At 32.6% G+C, this 14,896-nt stretch overlaps 1 protein-coding gene across 2 annotated transcripts in view; it reads right to left on the bottom strand.

Annotated features, from left to right (window-relative positions):
• SLC25A36 (solute carrier family 25 member 36) overlaps positions 1-14,896 on the bottom strand; it is a 38,453-nt gene that overhangs the window by 7,965 nt on the left and 15,592 nt on the right. For both annotated transcript variants that reach the window (XM_015132003.3, XM_077991534.1), the window contains exons 3-5: positions 12,612-12,689; positions 8,915-9,015; positions 846-912 (exon numbers count right to left, since the gene is read on the bottom strand). In XM_015132003.3, the coding sequence (XP_014987489.1) occupies positions 846-912; positions 8,915-9,015; positions 12,612-12,689 (246 nt within the window). The remainder of the gene's footprint in view (positions 1-845; positions 913-8,914; positions 9,016-12,611; positions 12,690-14,896) is intronic.

Below are 14,896 nucleotides of genomic sequence, written 5' to 3'. Positions count from 1 at the left end.
GGCATAATTGTTAATGATGTGTTAGATCAGTTTGACTTAAAGCCTATAGGACATAACACTATTTCCCAAACACCAAAATATAAAACAGTAAAAACATGTTATACACAGAACCTACTCCAGACTGAAAGTCTAAAATAGTTTAAAATCATTAATATTATTATTGTAACATAAAAGATAGGACCATCTTGCTACTTGAGTCTATTCTAAAGCCAATAGGAGAGCTGAGATGGCAAGACCCTATGCAGCACTGCTTTTGGCCTACTCTCAGTTCCCGGAACACCAAAGGCCCTACACTTTAGAACCTCTGAGGTTTGCAAAGATTGGTTCCTCTGCTTTAAATGGGTTCAAAAAACCTTTCCTTGATTATTCCATTTAAAATTAGTCCCCACTGTTTCCTGGTGCATCTCTAAGACATAGCAGTATCTGCTAATATAGGTTTGTTGAATGAATGAATCTTACTATTATAAAGTGGTCAGTGGTAACAGACGATATATGAGAACTATTTTGTCAGCCTAGGGTTCTAGCCTAGGCCAATTATAAGTACCCATGTAGGGAAAGTATTACCTTTTGGGTTAGGTTAATCTATCTCTTTCTTTCCTTTCTGTTCCTCTACGGAATCTTTCTAGCCACTCTTTTTAAAACAAAACAAAACAACACATATTAATAATACACTTTTTTCACCTGGAAAAGCTCATATTGTCAACTCTTACATTATCTTTTTTCTGATGGCAGACCCAAATTTCAAAACTACAACAACAAATTCAGCAGCAAAAGAAAGAAAAAATTTGTAGAAAAAAAGTGGTTAAATCCACTTTAACCAATTTTATTTTAAGGAATTAACATACCTTGCATCAAGCTGTAACCGAGTCTTTATAAGCCAAATGGGGTTGGTTGCTGTGATTGCAGTAAAACCTAAACAAACATGTTTAAAATGAACTCTGGTAAAAATGAAGAATACACTATTAACTTTAAGGTTTTAAAAATTAGATAAATCTATATTAAAGAAAATGTATATAAACTACTAATTTATGTATATGTTACACTTTTCATTTTACAAATCCATACAACGACAAACATTTGTCTTCACTTCCAATCTATATGAATTCTCAAATTCTGTCCTAAACTAACAGATTCTTTTAAAAGCAAAATGAATATAAATTGCTTTCCCAACCTACTTAGAATATCCTTTAGGGTGCTTTCTACTATCTAAGCTGAATTCAGAAATCCATCTCTACAAACACGTAGACATTTTGTGTATTCTACGGCTAAAAAGCATGCACCTGGGATCCTAAAAACCAGCTAAAAAAACAGTTACTTGGGGTTTGATTAGCATTCCAAATCACTACATTCAAAATGAATTCTACATAAATGTCAAATTTCACCAATATTTTGATCTTCAATTGATTATATAGTGGGAAAGACTGTTGTTTGGCCCCATGAATACTTTCTACATATATACTTACTAATACTGTTAAAATAACCGTATCACAGTAAAGTTTTTGTTAGGGTTACTAGGACAGGCCTATCTTCATCTATTTAAAACACATACAAAAACTCAAAAGTTCAAAAAGTTACAAATTGGAAGTTCCTTCTTACTTTTATAGACATGGAAGAAACTCAGGGTAGAAGACAGCTCTAGTTTACTTTAAAACTAAAGTATTATGTACTAAGTATTGGTGCAGAATGGTGGTCACCTAAGATGGCTCATTCCAGGTAGTAAATTAAGATCTACCTGGAACAGTATGTTTCTAGGATAGTGCATGTTTTACTGCCACCTTCCTAGCTATGGAAAAATAGCACACAAAATACAATCTTGATGACAGAAACTTATAAAGATTGCTTCATCTACACAAAACAGGGTTTTAATTTACACAGACTTCATAGACCTACTTACGTTAAGTTACATTTATTCAATAAAAACTTATATGCAGAAATGTTTAAGGATCTTAACTGTTTTAATATTTCTATCAAATACTAGCAGGTCAGGCACATTATTTTTATAAAGGTGGCTAATGATCAGTACGTTCAAGATGAGTAAAGTACTTACAGGAACAGAAATGCTACAATATACTTAAGAATAATTTGTTTTTAAATTAATATAGTACAGATCCAATCATAAACCTTTCTTGGCTTTCAAAGGTATATCTACATACGCAAAATAATTATACTAAATTGTTTACAAAGCTGAATTTGGTCTCACGGGGTTCTTTTCTATGTCAGTAACTGGCTAACTCAAATTTTACTTCCTTAAGCCACTGTTTTAACATTGTAGAACTACCCAGATATTACACAGATGGATGCTCCAATTAAATCTATTTAGCAAGCAAGATAAATGGAATAAATATTCAGTTTAAATAATTCCTTTACCACTTTTGTAAAGATTATATAGTCTACATTTCTCTTAAGTGCTTTTAATACTACATACGTAAGTATAAAACTAGAATGGGACCAGCAATTTTAGACGCATCAGCAGGTACTAAGTTGATAAAATTTAAAATGTTGAGCAGGTTGCCAGGAACATCTTTTTATATAAAAGGTTGTTTTCATGCATATATTCTTGGTAAAATAAAAGAAAAACATGAAACTATCAGACCAGTTTAAATATTTTTCTTGCATGGTTCTAGCTTAACTGAGAATAAAATTATAGAGTATTATTTTTCTCTTCTTTTGAACCTCATTTTTCTACATGAAAAGGCTAGGATATTCAAATTATATTTTAAAGCAATCGGACATCAATATTCTGGTCAAACTCCAATTTAATGATTCTTGTTTTGTAAACTTAAATATCTGTATTAGCTAAATGTCTGCACAGCAAAATTAAGAGTTTGTAAGTAAAAAGCTGCTAGCCAGCATAAACCAACAAAATATTCTGCATTACTCACAATGATTTTTATTAATCATTTTATAGAAATCTTAAGAAAAACTATTTGCTTTTTATTGAATTTTAAAAGCTTAAAACTGGGAATCTTTACATCAAACTTTTTAAAAACAGCCGATCTAGGTAAAAATTCTCATTCATCTTATTATACTTATTTGAAAAGAAGATGAGCACCTAAGTTTTTTTTTTTTTAAATAAAAGTTCTATTTCTAAAAACAAACTTTAAATACCCAAGCTTCTGTCCATAATACTCTTCCAAGTCACAAAAGAATTTGAGGCTGGAAAAAAACCCATATATAAAAAACTTTATAATAGTACAATAAATTTTTATAAATGTTGTTAGGAACAAAACTTTTTAAAGACCCATAAATTATAATTTTAAATTATTCTCTGTACATATTACTATAATGTCACAAAGCAAACAACAGGTATTTCTCACTTAACTAAAATTCATTTCCAAGCACAAATTAAACTATGTAACAGGCCACATTAAAATTTAGGTAAGTGAGAGAATGTTATCTTATCCCTATGTAATTGCTATTATCAGTACGCTATGTTTACTACGGTTGCTCTGGCTCAACTCTCCCAGTGAGAGCTAGCTCTTAATAAAGACACTAACCTAAATGCCAGCAAACCATTGGGTTAGATAAAGAATCTAAGCACAATCCACAGAGTTTCAGCTATTAGCCTTTTACCACTTAAAACTCAGGTCCTTGAGTTTTATGCTATTACTTTCTCCTAACCAAAGACACTTTAACAAACTAAATAGACATTACTAGGATAATTACATCTAATAAATATAATCTAATAATCTAAGAAATGAAGCCAATGGAAAAAACCAAAAATTTATCGTAACTTAGCATTAAATATGGTAAGGCAATTTGAGGTTAGCCCAAGCTAAACATATCTTTCCATTACTTATAAGACAAACACACACAAAGATACTGGGAATAGTGCCCCTGAAATTTAGAAATTGCCTATTACTTTTTATTTTGCATTTTAATTTTGTGACATTTTGATAATATGCTAATTTATATTAAGACTCTGAGCACCTAGTGAAACATGAAAATGAACTTAAGATGACATGAGGGATCCATTTGTAAGGTAAGAAGAACTAATATTGCTCCACAGTCAGTAAAAGCAAAGTGCCAACATATTGGCTATACTGTTAGTAAGGTGGTTAGCATGTTAGAAAGCTTAAAATTTTTTTTTAAATGCTACTTTAAAAGTTTTGCTTTATCTAAGTAAGATTCCATTTGACAGTGTCGACCAATTAAAAACCAGATTAACAGAAAAATTCTGCTTAAACTTGCTGAAAATGTTGATTTCATTAAGTGAGTGATACCTGTAGTGTTGCGTTTTCGGTACTTTTTATTTCAACTAACTTCTGTAAGAACAAAGCCCACCTAACCTAAATGTATTAACACCACTTTTAAAAGTAATTAAAACTAAAACAGCTAAGATCCCATATATTCTTATCCTGCATTTATTTGCAAAGTAATGATATTAATTTTTTTTTTTTTTGCAAAAGAGTTCTAAGAAAGCCAAGTATCAACAGACAAAAAAGAATGGAAAGCATTGTATCAGGCTTTTAAATATGTTATACTAAGCAAAGAGAACTGTGATTTTATCTAAAACTTTTAAGACAGTATAATACCATTTACAGCTATATATTGTTATCACATTCTTTGGAGGTCAAGGCTGTTACCGCCAAGCTGAAGACCCCAGGCTTTTATTACATGACGACTGAAAAATACCTCATTCTTCCTTCTAGAAGGAATATTATAAAGGAATCAGACTTAGCCTTTATAAAATACGCAATGCACACACAAATTCAGGAAATAAAAGTTAATTTCCCGCCTCCTAATTCCACAGCTATTATAAAATCCCAGGGTGCGTTTCTTATACTACAGGCTGCAAGAGATGCTCAGATCAGTACTCACGAGGTTTAAGTTAGTCCATATTTCTACAGGAAGTGACCTGCGGATGGGGAGCATGAGATGACACGATCTCACTCTTTTCTCGGGAGAAATGTACAGTAAATGCCTAAAATAGACACAGGCTTTTCTGTATCATAACAACAAGCAGTGACCTCATCAGAAACATGTGTACAAATTGAATCCCATTGGAAGGATTTGAGAAATATTTACTGTGAGATCTAACTTTTTTGAAAATTTTAAGTTAAAAAAAAGAAAGGAATATCAAAATGGGCCATTTAAAAAAATGTACCGAGTACTGAAAATCCTGCCATCTGCAGCAGTTTCAGAATCTAAATACTTACCTAAAAGAAGATCAATTCTGCCTTAAAGAAAAAATGCTAACCTTGTCAAAAGGGAATATTTAGAGGGGATCATCATCTCCCATTTTCCTACCACTATTATCTATTATGATTAAGGAGGTGAAAACACAATTTCTATTCTTTAACAATCAGCCTACTTAGTAAATCTTAAAAAAAAAAAAAAAACCCAACAGAATATTCAAGTAACTTCATTTTGGAGCTATTTATATAAATTTTTAATAAAATAAAGTATACATTGCTACAATAGTACCTTTCACCTTTTGCACTATGGCCAGTAATATTGCACATCCATACTTATGAAATATTTTGCATTATTTTGTATTTAATTTCTTGTGTTCTACAAAACAAAAAACAGGAAGAATGTTTACACACAAACACACAAAACATCTGTCCAACCATCCATCTGGCTGAATTAACTGCCATGGACAAATAAAATATTGTTCAAAAATATTTCATAAATGCAAGACAATACCTGTATTTAATGAGTAAAAGCCTTTATTATAATGAAGTTTAAGTCTAATAGAAAAACATAAATTGAAAAATAACAGTGTATGCTGTAAGAAATAAAACCCACTACGTATGTAGGAAACTTTCAATGATTACATTACTAGTATTTTAAAAATTGAGAACTGTATGAATATATAATCCAATCAAAATCAGAATTCATTTCCTTTACATTTATAATGTTCTATATAAAAGTATAAACATGCCAGATAAAATCTTTTAAAAATTGGGAATTACTATAAAGAAAGAAGTAATTTAATAAATTTTTTTGCATACATCTGTGCCTAGGTGTATACAGAGGAATATACAAGTTAATTTAAACAAAATATACAGGCAACAAAACAGATACCCTCAATAGCTGAGATATACTGAGTATGTCAAAGGTCATGTGTAAGAGAAAAAAAAGGCAGGCAAAATATTAAGAGTCAACATTATTTAATTTGATTAAATATCCTCACAACTGAAAAAAATTTTTAATGCATGAAAATGTACAGCTCAATTTTAGAGGCTTACACATTCTTATAGTATGCACTACAACAAAAAGACCCACTTTAAACTGTCCTTTTAATAAAATAAATTTTTAGTATCTAAACATGAGTTCATATGGATAAAATGCAAAATGAAAATGAATTGAGAGGTCACTTGGAATAAAAATAATGTACAGTGCCTTATAAATCCTTAATGTGTGTGCTATCTGGTGTGTTAAAATCTTGCAGGCAGTATCATTAATGGTCCATTTTAGTGTGTTTTTGTGTACTAAAGCGACAAGGTTAGCATTTTTTCCCTTGAATAAACAGCTGAAAATGATTTTTCACAGAACTATCTTTACTTCATACCCCCAAATCATTCATGTTTAGACCTATAAAAATAATCCTAAAAAAAACCCCAGAGTAATCTGGTCTAGATTATTTCAAGAACAAAGGGGGCAAAAGGCTACTTCAATGAGTCTGCATTGGACCATTCAGTTTTACCAACCATATAGTTATGAATAAAACTGCAAAGCTAGATGTTAATGCTCATTAATAGTGCACAGAAGCTCTGAAAGCACAGTTCTCAGAACAATGTAACTGCGAACAAATTCAAGCAGTATTTTCTACACAATAAGTGTACAGTGCAATAACCTCTGAACAAGTATGAGACTATAAGTTTACCAAAACTCGAGGAATTCAAGTTGGGAAATGGTATCAATGTATAGATAAAAACGAACTACATGTTAACATTCGTAAACATTTGAGAAAAAAGTGCAAAGTGACAATTCTACTGAAATTCTTTGCAATGTGATACAAATACAGTAATAAATTCTGATGAGATAATCTAATGAAATAAGATGTTCCAGTGGAAATATATTCTGAACCTCTACATTTGCTATATTGATATAACAAACACCAACTTAAGGCCGGGAGCGGTGGCTCAGGCCTGTAATCCCAGCACTTTGGGAGTCCGAGACGGGCGGATCATGAGGTCAGGAGATCGAGATCATCCTGGCTAACACAGTGAAACTCCGTCTCTACTAAAAAAAATTCAAAAAATCAGCCAGGCGCGGTGGCGAGTGCCTGTAGTCCCAGCTCCTCGGGAGGCTGAGGCAGGAGAATGGCGGGAATCCGGAAGGCGGAGCTTGCAGTGAGCAGAGATCACGCCACTGCACTCCAGCCTGGGAGAGAGCAAGACTCCGTTTCAAAAAAAAAAAAAGTAAAAAAAAAAAAATCAACTTAAAATGACCGCTCATCTAACTTTCTAGATTCCAATTCTTTCAAATAAGATTAATATTTCTTTATAATTATCTGAGGTTATAAGCCAAAATCATAATCACTGGTAATTCAGAAATGTATTTTTAAAGAACCTGATAGAGTGGTTATAAGGTTTGTCACTGGCCACCAACCTTTACCTTACATCCAAATTCATAGGGGAAAAATTCTATCTATTAATATTCAACATCTGTAAAAATTACATTAAAAAAATTCTAATTGTAACAAGATAATCTCTATGACACTAAATGAAAGAACTGATTCTCAAAATCCAAATCTATGTAGACCACTTGACTCATTCCATGGGTAAGCTAACAGAGGTTCACATAAATTACAGAATTTGCCCAAGGTCTCCTTATTGGTAAATGATTGTATTTCACTCTTTTGACCTTTAGATTGTCCCTTCCAGTTTTAAAGCTTCAGTGAATCAATCGACAATTACTAAATACAAAAAGTCTTAGAAACAATTTGTAATATGATAAGGGCTATTGACCTTTCAGAAATTTGTATTTCAAACTTACTTACTTCATGAAGTATATAGGTCAAATTGATTCATTTTATTTCTAAACCAAAAGTGTTTAACAGTTTAGGGCACTTACTATTAAGCACATAATTGACACTCAATTTATTGATCAATAGCTGATGAAAGCAGCTACAGTTTATAAAGTTACAGCATAATTTGAAAATCTGAGATATGAGTAAATATGCAATAAATCTCAGATATTAGGGAGAATTTTCTATGGAAAACCAAAGTTCATGGCTTTGTCCAACATGCATAGCAGCAAATGATTCCAGAACCAGATTGGTCAAACCAACTGTTTATCTTTATGGCAGTATAAAGACCTAAAACTTGTTGTTTTAATTCAGAATCATATATACTTATCAGTGATGACAGAAAGAGAGAGTTCCTGGAAACATTTCTATAGTAAGCATGTACACATAGCCAGTGTCTAAATTTCAGGAGCTATCTAGTGTAAATTATGTAGAATAAACAATTTTAAAAAATACACATGGTAACTGAATTATCATCACTCACAAAAATTTCAGCATTTGAGCACAGGACAAAATGAATACTTTACCAAGAATTGCCGACACATTTCAGACAGAAGCCAAAACATGCAGCAAAAAGGGAAAAGACACTAACAGAAATTGAGGAGAGAAGAGTAAATCACAGCTCTGTAACTTATTTACAGTGTAATTATGGTTGGATTCTTAAAACTGTTAACAATGATCACTAAACATTCAGTGGACTACACAAGGCAATATAAATATATTACTTGTACCCTAGCATGGAAACTCCTAACTACAAAAACGTCAACTGATGACAGATTTTACATATACCTAATTTGGTTTATATGGATAAATGTAAAAATCATCTAATCAATGAAAAGCACATAAATCATCAACTTCTCACTACAAACTTATAATTCAATATTAAGCCTCTAGGTTTCAAGAAGTTTTTTGTTTTTTAATATTATACATTCATACCTGCCATTGCCGCTGAAATCATGTGTACTTGGGTAGAATCAGGATCAAATACATCATTCAACTTTTCCTTGCAGTTTGAATAAGCAGCAAAGTATATTGCTCTAAAATAGAGATTTAGATTTATCAATAAGCATGTTCTTAATGCATAAGACTTACATATAAATTGATCTTCATAATTTTAGAATGCAGAAATTTAAAAACCATAAACAAAGTCCTAGCCACATTCTCATGTAACATTAGATATATACACTTTTCATAAATACTATGAAGTACTTTTTGTATTGACTCATTAAAGTATGACAGTATCAAATGTAAAGTTCCTACCATTCATCCTCAAACAGACCCCCGTCCAATACTCTGACAGCCACTTAACTCACTAAAACTTGGTATCCAAAAAGATAAAAAGAAAAAATGAAATTTTTAAAAAAGAAAATAAAAACAAAATAACAACTAATTTAAACAAAAAGTATTTAAGATTTTGATGTTTAGAAACTAAATGAATGAATAAGGCTGTAAGGCTGATGCAGTGCTAAGGCTAAAGTAAATATAGTTATTGGAGATAAGTAGATATGGCATGAGCACTTAACAAATAATTTTTTTTCATGGGGAGAAGAGGGTGAAGCAGATCCAAATGATTAAAATATATGCTAAACAATTTTAAGATACTGTGGTATATTCTAATTCATAGTACACACACTGTAATTCACATTATCCTTAAACAGACAAAACAATTCCAACAAAAGAAATCAGACCCATCAGGTTAGAATGTTTTCCAGTGTTTGTAAACACTGAGTGAAATTTAATTAGTTCCCTCATTGTTAACTTACTATGATTTTATGCATCCCCACTACCTCCTCTATGTTAACTTCCCATGTTTTGAATTATTTGCTTGCTGTATGAAACATCCTGTTATTTCCCCATCTTACTGGATGATTACTCATCCAATAAGAATCAGAGTAGACAAATACAAATGAGAATTTCACTGTTGTACCTTTATTAATGTGCTTAAGAAAAAAGGAAAATTAACATAACTTAAAATGAAATATCGTACTTTATGAGAAGGAAAAACATAAGATACACTTGATGCCAAGTTGGGAAAAGGAATAAACAATGCATTTCTAGAAATCAGTAAGAAAAAAAGAAATCCTAATGAGAAAATGGCCATGAAATATATATAGGCAATTCACAGGATAGACAAATGACAAATTACAAGAAAGTATGACTATACCAAAAATTAAATAAATATGTATTAAAACAGTGAAAAATTCCTTTCAGTCCATTTGGTAAGTATTAAAAAAAAGATGGACAGTAGCCAGCATTGGTAAGGCTATGGATAAGGGATAAAAATCCAGTATGCCTTTTTATACTAAGGTAATTTAGTAATATTCACTAGTCTTAAATATGCATATGCCCTTTTATTCAGAAATTCTAATTTTAGGTAACCATCCTAAAAAAAATACTTCCTAGTGTTCAAAGATAAAGGTTGAGGTATGTTTACTGAACCATTGTTTATACAGTGAAAATCTAAAAATAATCTAAATGTATAATAAGCAAATGTTTATTAATGATGGAATACTATACAATTAAAAAAAACCCCTACATATTATCCATGGAAAAACTTCAAGTTAAATTAGCTTAAACATTTAGTATGATTCAGTTTATGTAAAGCATAATAAATATTAAGTATACATGTTTTTATGTATATGATAACCCAGAAAAATTACTGGAAGAATATACAGGAACTGTCTATTAATGGTGGTTATCTACGAGAAGTGTGAGTGTTTGGGAAGGTACACAGGATGAGAGATGATGTGTTTAGGGTAGAAACTTTACGCTATACTTTTTTTGTTGTTTTTGTTTTACGAGATAGAGTCTTGCTATGTTGCCCAGGCTGGTTTTGAATTCCTGGTCTCACGTGATCTTCCCACCTCAGCCTCCCAAGAAGATGGATTATAGGCATGAGCCATTGCATTTGGTGTTTTTTCTTTTAACTTTTTTTATAATTAGGATGCAATTTTGGATATTTTCTTAAAGAGAGAAAAGAACCCATAAAAAGTTGAAACCTAATAAATAACAAGACATGGATCTGGTACATGGTTTGGATACAGAAAGCATTTTCACTCTAAATATGAACTTTGCACCGTGTTCTGTCGTGGAAGAGGTTAACAATCTAAGATGCAATGGTGTCAGAGAAAAATGACGAAGTGATGTTTTCATGTCCTCTGGCTTCCTTAATAGGTAACAGAACCATTCTATCTGTTTGGTTTGTCCCATAAGCCAAAAAATGACTTAGTTTTAAGAGTTCCAGATCTTCTCTTTTCTTACTGCTAGTTCCTTTGGCTGCTCCTTTAGTTATTAGTTCCTTTGCTTGTTCTTTGTCTTTTGACTCTGCATAAAAACTGCTTCACAATGATCTTACTATGCGGTCCTTTGCACCTACACATGGTGCCATGTCCATCCTTTTGGATGGTTACTGATACCAGTTACACCATAGTTCTTTATACACATGGTGCCATGCCCATCCTTTTGGATGGTTACTGATACCAGTTACACCATAGTTCTTTATCATTATCACCCTGACATCTCTTCAGCATCTTCCTTGAATAGCTTCCTTTTTATTATGGTAAAGGCCATGTACATCACTTACTGCCCTTCAACGATACACAAATTCTCAGGTTTTTAGACTTTTTGTCCCTTTCTTCAACCCTGTTCTAAGCCCTGACATCCTTCCTAGTCCTTTGGTTCTACTTTTCTATCTTGTTTCTTTGAAGTTTGATTTCTATGTGGAAAGGGAGAAAGGAACACTAACTTCAGGTGGAGTGCAGAGCAGGATAGCTATGAAAAGCAGAAAAATTCAAGATACCCTAAATGCCTTTTGGTCCAAGGAAAATATTTGTTTAAAAGAATGCTTACCTTTCTTAGAGTCAAAATTTTTCAAGATGCAAGAGCTGGTTTAGTTAAACTCAGAAATCTACCAAGCACTTATCTCAAAATATCAGGAGTATTTTACAGCCTTAGCCCTGGTAGATTTTCAATTCTGCAGCCCCAAATTCTTCTAACTCCTACGGTCAGATGAGAGCATAAGCATCTCCCCAGAAGACTCAATATACTGCCACTAGCTATGAGGGTATTTCCAGATTTATCTTGCAAATATTACTAATTTTACATCTCCTAGTCAATGCAATATAAAGATATATAATATATTCATAATTTTCAACTTTGATTACAACATCTCCCCCAAAAAATCTCAGGTCCGTTTACAGAATTTTAACATTTAAAACTCTTATCTATAAATACAGTGTTCCTTAAACTTCTAGCTATAATAAGCGATACTTTATTATTTTCCCCAGTATAAGACTATCAATAATTTAATGCAAATACTATACCTTCTCCCTTATATTATGAAACATAGCCTTTGTATTTATATTACTACTGTTAATTTCTAATAGCACTGAAATACTGTTAGTCTTCAAAATATCCAGTACCATTTCCTACCACCAAACATTATTATATAAATTTGTTCTGGCTAGCACCTGAAATTCTTAAAAAGAAAATTAAGTATTTTAACTTCCCATAAACACTGAAAACCACATTTATAAATTTAACTGTATCTATAAATGATTAAATCCAGGTGTGCTGAAACAAAAGAGATTGCCATAATTTGCTTAACTGTAAACAATTTTTTTTTTTTTTTTACCTGGAAGGGGCTACCCCCACTAAATTGGGGCCTAATCCTCTAAACAAGGAACGTGGCCCTTCTTTTTCCAAGATCAACCTGAAAGAGAAAAAACATTCTATTAGAAATATCCTTCAAAGTCTGGTACTTTATTTACTTTGTATAAATAAAGTTAGAGTCTAAATCCAGTATATTTGTATTATGTTATGCTTCTCTGGTTTTCCTTATTTATTAAAAATTTGTGGCCAGGCACGGTGGCTTATGCCTGTAATTTCAGCACTTTGGACACTGAGGCAGGCAGATTCCTTGAGGCCAGGAGTTCAAGACCAGTCTGGCCAACACAGTGAAACCTCGTTGCTAATAAAAAACACAGAAATTAGCTGGGCATGGTGGTGCATGCCTGTAATCACAGCTACTCAGGAGGCTGGGGTAGGAGAATCGCTTGAACTTGGAAGGCGGAGGTTGCAGTGAGCCAAGATTGTGCCACTGTCCTCCAGCCTAGAGACAGAGTAAAACGCCGTCTCCAAAAAAAAAAATAATAATAATAAAAGAAAAAGAAGAAACACAACAAAACACAAAACATTGTTTTTTTCATGACATAGCATAAATTGTTGCAGACTGATAATAGATTTACTAGTGTGATTAAAAAATCTGTTCAGATTCTTTCCTGAAAGATTAAGACACAAAGATAAAGAGTTCTACATTATTTTCATATGATCATGCTACTCTTATCTTTGATTTCCTTAACTTTACTATCTTTACCAGCAAATTGAAAGCTTAATAACTACTTGCCAACTAGAAATGTAGTTCCTTCCTAATTTTCAGGTCTTTTACTCAATATTGGACAATACTTCTTAGTATTGCAGTATTATCTCATCCCCATTTCATTGAAATGCTGTAGCAGAACCTATCACCCTAATGTCCTTTAAGGTACCAGAATGGTTGGCCTGTTATTTCTCCTGCCACTCAGTTAACAGTTGCTATACTGAGTATTTAACTGTATAATTAGCTGTTTATAAGTAGAAAAAGTAAGTAGATAGAAAAAAGAAGGCGAGGACCCTGACACTGTGGAATTTGCTGTTCTGTTTTGGTAAAAAGAATTACAACAAAACAAATAAATTAACAGACCATATTAACAAGCAAATACTATACAACCTAGATACATATATGCCCAGCAGAGAAAGGAACAGAGCCAGGTGTAAGTCACAGAAGGCTTTTTTGGAGTAAGTTATGAAATGAAGTTTTGGCCGTGAGAAGGAACAGAAACTGAAGAGTAGGTATTTTAATTCAGAGTTAACAGACTAGGCCAAGTAGTTCTCAAGCATCTATCTGCTTACCTCTTTAAAGGTAGTTGGGTCTAATGGTTAATTAAGGCCTGAATTGAGCGGCCAGACTTCTCAAGATATGAAGCTCAATGTTGGTAATGAATAACTCTAAGACCCTGAAATAACTTTTCTCTCATACTTAGTTTCATCAGCAGTAAAACAAAACAAAACAAAACAAAACAAAACAAAACAAAAACAGTACCCTTCTACTGGTTACTGTGAGAATTAAGTAAATTAATATATGAAGAGCTTAAAAGAGGGCCTGAAAAACTGAGAAACTAAAACACAGCCCAGAAGGATTACTAAAGTTCCTGTGAAGAGAAGGCAAAACCACGGAAAAAGAGAATTAAAAAGTATTATCACAGAGGTCAAAAGAAGAATTTTAAGGGGAGGCAATCTGTGGTAGTAAATATCAAAATCATGGTATTAAAATACTTTTCCTATTATAAATCAGATAGAAATATTTATCTGTAACTATAGCATTTTTTTTTCTTTTTTGAGACAGAGTCTCACTGTATCACCCAGGCTGGAATACAGTGGCATGATCTTGGCTCACTGCAACCCCGCCTGCCAGGTTCAAGTGCTTCTCCTGCCTCAGCCTCCTGAGTAGCTGGGATTACAGGTGCACACCACCACACCTGGCTAATTTTGTATTTTTAGAACAGACAGGGTTTCACCATGTTGGCCAGGCTGGTCTCGAACTCCTGACCTCAGATGATCCACCCACCTCGGCCTCCCAAAGTGCTGGGATTATGGGCGTGAGCCACCACGCCCGGCCCAATTACGGCATTTTAATCCAAAACTGTTATCAATTTTATTCTACCTATTCATGTACTTATGTAAACAAGTTTGAAAAAAGAAAAGGCTGATGAAACCTTTTAGTAACAAATGTAAATACACAGAATGAGTTTATTTGCTATTACAAAATAAACACTACTGAACTAAGTTCAAACAGTGAGCTGATAAGGCAGACACAAAGGC

This window comes from Macaca mulatta, chromosome 2 (genome assembly GCF_049350105.2).
Source record: "Macaca mulatta isolate MMU2019108-1 chromosome 2, T2T-MMU8v2.0, whole genome shotgun sequence".
Classification (NCBI taxonomy): Eukaryota; Metazoa; Chordata; class Mammalia; order Primates; family Cercopithecidae; genus Macaca; species Macaca mulatta.
Note: the sequence above shows the minus strand (reverse complement) of the source record. Positions and strands in the feature narration are given on the sequence as shown.